The sequence below is a fragment of the Pecten maximus genome, chromosome 8, assembly GCF_902652985.1.
Source record: "Pecten maximus chromosome 8, xPecMax1.1, whole genome shotgun sequence".
In the NCBI taxonomy this organism is placed as follows: domain Eukaryota; kingdom Metazoa; phylum Mollusca; class Bivalvia; order Pectinida; family Pectinidae; genus Pecten; species Pecten maximus.
The window spans coordinates 18,273,821-18,285,169 of record NC_047022.1 but is presented as its reverse complement, the minus strand read 5'-3'; the positions used below and the strand labels follow the sequence as shown (position 1 = coordinate 18,285,169).

Below are 11,349 nucleotides of genomic sequence, written 5' to 3'. Positions count from 1 at the left end.
TAAAAAACTATCTCTGTTTGATCAAATTATCCACACTTTGACTTTAAAACCTGTCAAAACATAGTTTTCTGAGTTATGTGTTAAAAATTATCTTAAATGAGTGTTTGTTTTGTATGAGATTTTTGAGACTCGTCTCAAAGTTTAAAGTTTTGCTCGCCATGGCTCAAAAAAATGCAAACTTTTTAAGACTTGTCCATAAAATCTCAAGTAATGAAAACCAATTGAAGATCCCATATTTCACAGGGTTATCCCGCAGTTGCTAGTGGAAAAGGCAAATCATTCTCATACCGGGTCAAGACAGCTGGCACGGGCTATGTGACGCAGCTCACAATAACATAATGTCATTTTACATTGAGTAACCATGTCGTAAATGATGACATCATAATTTTGATGTACATTCCAAGGCGCTTTGTAGACAGCATACTGGAATCAAAATCTCTGTCTCTGTCCTCCCAGGAGCTGGGTGGCCGAGTCGTTAAGGTGTCCCAACGCTTTATCACTAACCCTCGAACTCTGGGTTGAGAGTTCAAAATCTACATGGGGCAGTTGGCAGGAACTGACCGTAGGTTTGTGGTTTTTCTCCCGCTACTACGGCTTTCCTCAACCTCCAAAACCTGGCACGTCCTTAAATGACCCTGGCTGTTAATAGGACGTTAAACAAAATAAACTAAACTATCCTCCCAGGATTATACAGGGATTTTAACAAAACTTTTAAAATTTGCACCCCTGTTATTCACGACATGTTCTTGTGTCTCCCTGAAATCCATTTAGTTCCATCAATTTTACTGGATTGATGACCCTTGATGTGTTATGGCCTTTGATACTACTAATTAAAACTGGTGGTAATGGTTACTTATCTTGGAAAAGGTTGGTGTTTTCTATACAGATTGCATTATATTGTAGTCATGAACATCAGCCTCACTTCTGACAAATTTCAGAGGTCATTAGGTCACAGGTCATGGATCTATTACAGTACTAGCCGCTAGGCAAGATAATAATAATGAAACACTGCCAGAAATTTGAAGTTATTTATTCGCAACAATCAATATACAAAACAATGATTAATAAATATATCATTTTGCCTAGTGCCTCTATATGGTTGAATATCGGCCACAGTACGTATTACAATATATACTTTCGAATAATTAACCAAGCAACAGCTGTAATTTTCTTTTTCTCTTGGCCACAATAATCTTTGTGTAACATCAGAAAGTGTTGTTTTACACAAGAATACTAACAAAATGTTCAACTTGATGTTTTTCTTAAAACTTTAAATTTCTTTAGCAATAATTTAAAGGAAATTGCACTATCATTGTTATTTACCTCCAGAAAGAAAGAGAAAAGCACAAAAATATTTTACAACTTATTACAACATATTTCACACATGTTTTCCACAGCTGTAAGAAGTGCTAAGTTGTTCTTCAATTTCATTCTATATACAGGTATTTGACAAATCTTCAAAAATATGTGATGATATGAATGGAAATTGGAAATACAATGTAGTAGCTTATACATGTACATACTTCCGCCAGATAAAGTCACTGATCTGGAGGTAGTACATCTTTAGTAAAGACAACTGTACATCAGACTTCTCATTTTTAACAAAATGAGTTACGTTAAAAATGAGTTACAATATTCTACGATAAACAACAATGAACTGTTCTTTCAAATAGAACAATTGGAATGATACTTACACAAATATTCTCTATTGATTCTGGTTTTCAAGTAAAACAAATTCTGACTGTTAGCTTTATCCTTGGTAGGATTTTTTTTCAAGAATACCACTCAGTGTTTATGAGTTTTATTGTCCATTTCAGTTACGTATATGATACAATATATGAAAAACAAAAACAAAAAAACCCTGTTTTTTTACACCAAGTATTGTCCATAGTACTTCAATTGCCCAGAAATTATTGTTGAACATATATAACTAGGATAAACAAGCTTGGTCTATTTCTATAGTCCTTTTAAAAGTAGGGAAAATAGTTTCTCTGATTCTTTTAGATCTGAAATACAACTCTTACCATGACCTTGAGTATGAATATCTCGAGTATTTATTTACTATATATCTATATTAATCAAATTTGAGTTTTTAAATTAATTATTAAAATATTCTTTCACAGTACATTTTGTTTATATTAAAGGTACACGTACAATTTTCAGTTGGAAACAGAAATGCAGCACAGGAACATGGCACCATTCTAGTCCTGTAATTTTTAGATAAACACAGGAACATGACACCATTCTAGTCCTGTAATTTTTAGATAAACACAGGGGCATGGCACCACTCTGGTCCTGTAATTTATAAACAAAGGGTGGCACCACTAGTTCTGTAATTTGTAAATAAACACAGGGGCATGGCACCATTCATGCTCTCTAATTCATAAGTAATCACAGGGGCATGGTACCTATCTGGCCTGTTCCTTACAGATCAGCACAGAGGCATCGCAACATCATACCAATATTCTGTCAATAAATTAATTACACTTACATTCTTGCTAATTGCTTTAAACCTTCCCAAAGATAGACTTTCTACCAAACATACAAACCCTTCCTTTATGTCAATATATATATGTACATATCTGCTGCACTTAATGCACAAATGACCTTGAATTTGAAGAGCAATAATATCTTACGGATGGCAATAGACTTATACCTACATTAACTAGTTTGTCTGCTTATAAATTAGTGACAACATTATACACCAATTTTGCATGTAACTTAAAGTCATTTTCATAACTCATGGTTTCCGTTTTTACTGCATATCTTGACCTGATTAATTTTAATACTGTCAGTTGAGCAAAATCAATTTCTGCTGTTTGGTTGAAATTAATCGGAATTTGAACAAGAATGATATTGCTGAAACTTCACGGAAGTTTTATATCCTTTTTGTATATTCATTCCTTCAGAATTGAAATTTGGTGTAATAATTTGACATTTATACAAATCCTTGTAATTATATTCCAAGGAAAGCAATTAACCTTTTGTAAGATTCTGAACAGAACAAACCAATTTTATGCTAACACTGACTGTGTAAACTAACTCTGACTAAAATGAAAACCTGAAAATTGAATCGCACGCAATGAACAAAAATTGCACCATTTAACTTTTACCAGGGTTTCATTCAATGCTGTCTGAAAATGATCGATTCTGATTTTTACAGTAATTTTCAACAAAATTTGTATACATACACAAAAAATTAAACGTTTTCTACTTACATTGTATACTTGTGTACTAGATCTTGAAACCAGGTTTGTAATAAATGATCTGCTTTATACAAAATTAGTTAATAAATACAAAAATCATGATCTGATGAAAAAAAAAAAAAAAAAATAGGTCTGAAAATGTGAAAACTTCATCAGTGGGGTTAAATTTGGAGCTTTTAATTACAAGTTATTAAAACATAAGCAGTCTCTGTCAACATATATGGAAACATTTTAACTACTTTCTGGTTCATTCATGTCTGGAAATAAAGATATTTAGCCTTCTCCATCATTGGTATTAGAAATGAATTTCAATATACAATTTTTGTACATTGTATTTTAATACTTTAAACCACTGGGACTTAGCATGAATTTCCAACCCACAGTCCATACATAATGGCCGTGGGTAGGAAATCTTGCCAAGCCCCTGTGCTGTATGCGGTGGTGCACTCAAATTTAAGCACAAAACTGAATTTAAAGATTTGTGCAGTGATGGATTTGCGCATTCCACAATATTTGCCATAGAAAATTAAAGGATTTTGAAATTAGCGCAGTCATAATTTTAGCAGAATTACTAAGATGACTGCTTAAATATGTACATTTATTAATATAGTAAGCACAAAATCTTTCTTTTAAAAATAATGTTAAGATGATTTCGGAGTTGGGCACCATGATGCTTGATTTAATGCTTAATCTTACAAAGAGAAAACAAGAAATCCTCTTTTAAAATACCTTTTACCATTTTCTGAGTATCTAATGAACACAATTTATTTGAAATCTACTCTAGAAGGTTTTTCATTTTAATATTCATCAATGGCCACAGGATCTGTCAGCATGGCTGACATTACAATCACAACAATTTACAAGAAAACATAGATCCAGGATTTCATTTTTCTCTCCACACCTACACACTTCTTGTAGCAATGAAAACTTACATCCTGCAACATTTTCACCACGGAGCACTTAGAGGCGAATTTTTAAACGTAGTTCAAATTCTAAAGGGAAAGTGTTGTAAATAGGTCAACTTGATTTGGTTAATTTAATGAATTCTATTTACTATTCAACCAATTCCCCTCCTTCCTGGATCCATCACTCACAATTCTAAATAGAATTTTTTTTCACTTGGTAACATGTTCCTTGAGGTTGACTATGCAATGAGCAAGTAGAAGAGAAAGAGCACTGCTACCCATAGAAACACTTTTGACAGGAATTGTTCCTCACGATTCTGTGGCGAACCAGGTGGTGCTGGAATGAAGAATATTTACACATACAGAATAAGAGTGGAATTTTGAAAATAGATACAAAAAATATTGATTCCAAAAAAATGTATTTATTGCTGTTTGCAATAATAATTATTTGTTAAAATAAATTGGATTATTCATTGGTTGTTTATAACAATGCTGCATTCAAACACTTTCATTTTGCCAAAGGTGAGACATTGTTTCATTTTGCCAAAGGTGAGACATTGTTTCATTTTGCCAAAGGTGAGACATTGTTTCATTTTCCCAAAGGTGAGACATTGTAATAAGGGTGAGACATTAGTTCATTTTCCCAAAGGCGAGAAACTGTTGCAAATGTGATATGAATGTTTACCTGGGCCTGGTCGTCCATCATTGAAATTAAATGTTGAGGCAAAAATTCCAAAAGGAAAAGCACCAATTCCAAATGACATGTGGAATCCTCCATCTCCAAAACCAAATCCTGGGAATCCCTAGAGAATACGAACAGTTTGGTATTAACTACAGGAGGTGAACATAGAAAGGTCTATCAACACCAACAACTACTGCATATTCAGGTTCATATTTGTTTTGCTACAGTAAAACTAACTTGTGTCAAACACACTTGAATCGAATACATCAGATGAGTCGAATGTTTCGTTCGGTCCCAATTTTTTCCCGTCATCTTAGTAAATTAAACACGGATGATTTGAATACTGTTGAATCGAATACTGCGGTTGTGTCGAATATATTTTGTGGTCCCTCCCTTCTAAACTATACCAAAATTTCCATTTTTGTGTCGAACATCAAAGGCGTCATGCTTTCTCAGGTAAAATTTGTTGACATCGGCTTGATTGACCGAGTGTGACCGATCAGCCGTAACAGTGTCACCAGAGCCTGTTGTTAGTTTCTGGCTGTCGGTCACACATCATCACATTGTTAATACAAGTGCACAGGTGAAGTAAAACGTTTGGGTATACATAACTTAATATAAAATGTTTTAGTCTACAAACCATAACATCATGACCTACTGTGTTCTGTTAACACATGACCGCCGAAAAATATAAGGAAAAAATAAACGATAAATTACATATTTTCCACACGAAAAATGCAAAGTAAAAATACTTGGTCTGTCATCGATTTATTAATCTATGCCTAAATTCTGAATACACTGATAAAATAGCAACACTAATATGCTGGATGTTTTTATTCTGTACAAAACATTGTCGCAATGCACAATCATGCAGCCGATAAACACTGACCACGGCCTTCACGTTTTATACAAAATCAGCACGCGTACTGTCGATCAAATTTTCCTGAACTGTTCATTGTTTCACAATATTTAATTGTAGAACAATATAAACGGGTTTTAAGAGAAATAATGTGAGTACAACATATACATTTATATTCTTATAATGTATGTATCGTTTTCATAGAATATTATGCAGTAATGAGTACGACTCCGTGTGTAATCGCCTGTCTGTATGGCAAAGATTATTTTACTCATGAATTTTGTTTTGCTCTGTAACCGTGCACAATATTGTTTATTAGATAAACAAATAATTGTTATGTACAATTAATTACTTTATCATTTCTTGTTTATTTTCGACCATGTTATCAAGCACTTGTTATGCATACAGCCGATTATACTTGTGTATTTTGTCTCCATATACAAATGGACACAGATAAGTCAAACCATCGGATAAGTCAAATATTTTGCTTGGTCCCGATGATTTCGACTTATCCAAGTTTTACTGTACTTTCTTACATCTAAATTAGATTTTAATCAAATTTATATCAAAATTGTCAAAGGACAACAATGGTATACAGCATTACCTGGGTATTTGACTCGACATGATAGTGAAGTTGTAAGCTTTTTAATTAAGTTAGTAATTCTGATATGTAAATTCAAAACACTACACATCTTTATAGTAACGTACCCCTCCTTGATTTTCTGGTTCAGATCTTTGACCTGCAGGTCTTGGTGGCAGTTTTTCTCTGTAAAGAAAGATGGGATTTTATCATGCGTCAAAGGTTTAAGTCAAAGCCAAAGTGGTGAAGACAGGTTTTCAATATACACAATTAGCCACAGATTCTCATTAATGAATACATGAAGTTTGATCTACATTCATTAAGATATTCAGTTGTAAATTCTACAAACAGTAACGAAAATAAATGGTAAATTGGTCATTTCCAAACACAAATTATTCAAAGTTTCCTCATTCTTAATATGGGGATCAAACCCAAGACCCCTGACTTACTAGTCTTATGCTCAACCGATCAAGCTAAACAGAAGATCTCTCTAGCCGAGCTGTGTAATGGCACTGGTATTTACCAGGGTTACATCTATACAGATTGAGACAAGAAAATACAAAATTCAAGATCACAGACAAATTAATAACATCCGTGATATTGGCATAACCAAAACAGTCATGAAATATCGTTGTTGTCGTCACTAATGAATGGATATCCTATGCTTGAGTATCCAGAATTCCACACAAACCTTGGGTCCTGCTGGTTGCTGGAGCCCCTGCCATACACTGGAATAACCTTGTCCTTGCCGATACCTGCTTTACACACTGGACACATCTGTCTCTGTGGACGAGTCTCCAACCACTGATGAAGGCAGGGCCAGCTGTAATGATAATCTTCTTTTAAAAAACATGTTACTTTATTTACATCATTTTAACAGACATCATCTTTAAACCAATACTGATTAAGCATGGGGGGGGGGGGGTTCTAACTTCAGTTTGTACATCATTTTGACTCAACTTTTACTACCATATTACCCATGGTCAATCAAAGATGGCAGTCTGTACAAATGTCTTGTTACTGGTCTGTAGAATATCTCCACATTCATATCATTTTCATGTGAGAAAATCATTATCAATCATTACAAGACCTATTTGCTTTTGAAATGAAGGTCTTTAATTCTTTTAATGTACAATATTAATTAACCGCGCCATTGCTTAAATGGCCAGAGGGTCGGAGACTTGATGTATGGCCGATCTGAGCCAGGCACGACTAGCCCATTCCTAATTATGTCAGACTAATTGCCTTCACACCTGCTGTGTATACATGTACACTAACAAGCCACGCCATAGTGGGTCTCCCACCCTGAATAAGTCTCTATTAAATGGATGGAAATTTGTAGGCAGATTTTTTTTTTTGGTGTGTGTATCAATATTGACAAGTCAAGAAGTAAATTCCACAACTAAATAATGCAATAATATAATATAAGTCTGAACCCTTTGGACTAATTAATCTTGTGCACAATAGTACTCGGTCTATTCAATTCTTTGGATTTTCAGACACCAGATACACTGTATGGACATTCTGATCGCAAATCTGATGCAATGATAAACAGAAGAGGGAAAATGCAACAACCAGCTTTAACCATTTAAGCTATATTAATTCCATACCACATGTGTTAAGCCCAGTCCAGTTCTGATACATGAGATATATACGTATACTGTTGACCATCACAAAACATGTTAACACACAATACATCTGGTTACAAGAGCTAGCTTCTATTGAGTCAATATAATACAGAGTCAAGCATTATGGATCAATAGAGCGCCGCCATCTATTCAATTAGTAGCTAGACATGGTATCAGGGCCAGAGGGAACTCGGGCTATTCAATTAGCAGTAGTTCCAAATCTGAATAGATAATGTCATGTTTTATGAAGTAGAATTATGATAATAATTATTCCTTGATAGAGCGTCCGATTTATGTGGTTGACCAAAGCAATCCCCAAAGACAAATGTTACCCAAACAACTTGTCAGTCGTACCAAAACAAATGTCCACACATGCTGACAACTGGATCACGTGCAGTGTCTAGGCAAATGTTGCACTCATAAAATGTCCCTGCATCTGTGTCCGCGGAATCTGCTCCTCCGGGGGGCGTGGTGCCTCCCTCCGCTCCAGTCGGCGTCGCCATATTCAATATTTAGTTTTACACTTGATATCTTGGCTGATTCTATTCTATAGACGTCATTATTTGGTAAAACTATGCGATGATCAAGCCTCTACTCCATCGTCACGTCAAAATAAGATTTACTCTAAAAGTCCCGGAAGTTTCTGTGTTGACGTATACTTACCCATGCGCAGTAAAGCACAAAGGGAGGTAATACGGAGATAATGATAATAGGTAGCATGCAAGTAATATATGTCGGTCTTGTACTTCTGAATATCTAAATACCCATAGAAATACAGAGAATATATTATATATGTTATCACATATCTTCTAGATTTATATTTCAGTATGCGTTCAAGCTATGGATTATGTGCTTATTTATAGACTAGCTACAGTTAAAAAAATATCAAAAGACAAGTTATCCTATTACTTTATAGCTACATGTACACGTTTATACGATATCCATTTTTTTTGTATATTGTAGCTCGGAATAACTGATCGCAGATAAATGTAATTGCATACAATATGCCACAAAAGATGACATATAAATGTAATAGAAAGGAGTAATGAAAAATACCCTGCTTGTTCCGGGCTTCGAACTAACGACCTTTCGCTTTCAAGGCAAACATCCTACCACTAGACTAAAGGGTTACTCCGCTGTTTTGAGCTAGTAAGGTGACCCAGAGACCTTATACTCTCAACTGTTACACAAGTTTAGTATCAACGATATCTTTAAAACGTAACGGGTGTTTCACAAACCAGGAAACCCAGAATGTAAAAAAAAAAAAAACATATTCAAAAGGAATCTTGACGCTCACCATTGAATGATCTTTATATCGGTTCTATGTAGGACTGATATTTTCTTCTTCAATTATTTGATAACAAGGGGAACCTATAAATGATATCTAAGAAAGTTCCATGCATTTTCAGCGAATAAGCAATAGCAATACTAAACTTAAACTGTTAGCCATTTTGTTTTTTGGATCAGACTCAAAAATCAAATTGGTACAACTAGGACCAGTGGGACCTATGCATATGGAGTATGCGAAAAATCCTTTCTCATGTGTCATTGTTTTGTGTCCATGATTTCTGTATACCTCTGTTATGACTGCCTTTAAAATTTAAAACAAGGAAATGAAAACAAACATCTAATGTAACTGTTAAATAAATAACTTTATTTGCTGCTCGCATCTATTGAAATCTCCAAAAACAAAATCATTTTATAATAACACGTTTTATAAATTTTGGATAAAATTAGTTATATTATGATTATAACTTTTATTGGTTCTAGATTCGTCTCTTCTTTCCAGAAGACAATGGCATTCGGCCCAAATTTCCCTGTGTCGCGAGTTTCTCCTGTAGATCTGATATAGTGTACTTTAGATGATTCACTTCCCTATCATATTCCGTTTTCAGATGCTGGAGTTTCTTCCGGAAAATCTCTTGATTAGATGAACTGGATTGAGCAGGTGGAATTGATGTCTTCTGCTTAAGTTTTGACAACTTGTTTTCATAATCCATTGAAAGTTTGAGGATTTCAGATTCCTTTTCGGTATTGGATTTATCCATTTTTTGTTGCATCTGATGAATTTCGTCGTTTTTCTGTTCAATAATTTCCTGACGTTTGTCAACCTCCGTGGTCTTCTCTCTGTTCAGTTTTTCTATCAATTTGTTTATTTCTTTGGAATGTTCCTCCTGCATCTCTTCAACTAATTTGGCGTGTTTCACTTTTTCAGTGTGTATCTCAGATTTTGCATCAAGGAGCTCACTTGTTTTTTTCTTTACTTCTTCTTGGCTATTTCTAATGCTTTCTTCCAGGTCACAGACAGTGTGAAGTTGTTTGTGCAGAGTATCAATCATTCCCTGCAGATCAGAAACAGTTTTTTCAAGTTCGGCATTTTTTCTCTCTATTCTTTCCTTGTCTGTTCTGAATTGTTTTGCTTCCTCCGATAACTCTGTTTTCCTCTTCAGCAAATCAACAATGGCCAACTGCCAGTTATCAAATGTGTCAATGATGGTGTCCAGCTCTAAACATTTTTCATTTTTATTTTTCGGTGTTGATTGTTCACCTCCATCCATCTTAAGGCTAGATTATTGACCCCTGTAAAGTTACATTAAAATGAATGAATATTTTGTAAATACAGATCTAAACATGTATACCTTTGTGCTATTATTTTTCAATTAATTAGGGTGTTTTTATTTATATCAGATTTAATTTTCTAAATATGATCAGGTACGACATTTGTCGCAGATTAAAAGATAAGAAATAATTGAAAGTTTCTAATCATCTACATTGTATAATGTAGTTATTGCTGGACTTTCGAATGACACATTTTGACCGCGGGCTGGGAATTTGACAAGTCCCTGTGGTTGTATCACTATCACTGAATATCAGAGGCATATGACAGACACTAAGTTTTACTAATACAGTAATGTTCAAAATTTAACTCAAAGAGGTTTGTAATGATGGCGATAATGTTAAAATAGAGTTAAGATCAACATTATCTAGAGACAGTGGGCTACCTACAGTACAGCATAATATGCTGTAAAAGGAGTCTTGATCATGATACATATTATGTGTCATGATCAAGACTCCCATTATAATTATAAACCCCTGTTTTAATCCAAATATTTGGGTTTTTTTTGTGTAAATTCTGATTTGATGACTGAAAACCCCGAAAGCTCGCCCCTAGACTTAATATTTAGAGTATATAAAAATATCTCACCATGCTGAAGAAAATGATACAAAATTTCGCAGCGATGAAACTTTTAGCAGACGGGAGATTTACTGAGTTGCGGGAACGCTTCAATTTTCTACTGCAAAAAACACTCGAAAGACCAAGATTAAACAATGTATAATATTGATTATCCACAAAAGAAGAATGGTTTATTTAATACAAAATATTAATGCCAAGCAAAATGAATTATGGTTTATTTTCATAGAAATAAATGAAATTCAAGCAATGTATTATCATAATGTATGAGTAATAAAATTTAACTTTCACTTTTC

The 11,349-nt window shown here is 34.2% G+C and overlaps 2 protein-coding genes across 2 annotated transcripts; both read right to left on the bottom strand.

Annotated features, from left to right (window-relative positions):
* Positions 1–1,014: 1,014 nt before the first annotated feature.
* On the bottom strand, positions 1,015–8,518 carry LOC117332669 (E3 ubiquitin-protein ligase RNF185-like). Its single transcript, XM_033891663.1, has 5 exons — positions 8,215–8,518; positions 6,924–7,055; positions 6,361–6,418; positions 4,797–4,914; positions 1,015–4,448 (listed from the first exon to the last, which is right to left on the bottom strand). The coding sequence occupies exons 1-5, from the start codon at positions 8,361–8,363 to the stop codon at positions 4,351–4,353; spliced, it is 555 nt and encodes a 184-aa protein (XP_033747554.1). The 5' UTR covers positions 8,364–8,518; the 3' UTR covers positions 1,015–4,350.
* A 981-nt stretch (positions 8,519–9,499) lies between these two features.
* LOC117332668 (coiled-coil domain-containing protein 152-like) lies at positions 9,500–11,146 on the bottom strand. Its single transcript, XM_033891662.1, has 2 exons — positions 11,066–11,146; positions 9,500–10,440 (listed from the first exon to the last, which is right to left on the bottom strand). The coding sequence occupies exon 2, from the start codon at positions 10,416–10,418 to the stop codon at positions 9,627–9,629; it is 792 nt and encodes a 263-aa protein (XP_033747553.1). The 5' UTR covers positions 10,419–10,440; positions 11,066–11,146; the 3' UTR covers positions 9,500–9,626.
* Between the last annotated feature and the right edge of the window lie 203 nt (positions 11,147–11,349).

Coding starts and splice junctions, on each gene's coding strand:
- LOC117332669 (XM_033891663.1), bottom strand. CDS start 8,363: ATGGCGACGCCGACTGGAGCGGAGGGAGGCACCACGCCCCCCGGAGGA. Junction 7,056..8,214: donor ATGTGTGGACATTTGTTTTG/GTACGACTGACA, acceptor TTATCATTACAG/CTGGCCCTGCCTTCATCAGT. Junction 4,915..6,360: donor AACCAGAAAATCAAGGAGGG/GTACGTTACTAT, acceptor CGTATTCTCTAG/GGATTCCCAGGATTTGGTTT.
- LOC117332668 (XM_033891662.1), bottom strand. CDS start 10,418: ATGGATGGAGGTGAACAATCAACACCGAAAAATAAAAATGAAAAATGT.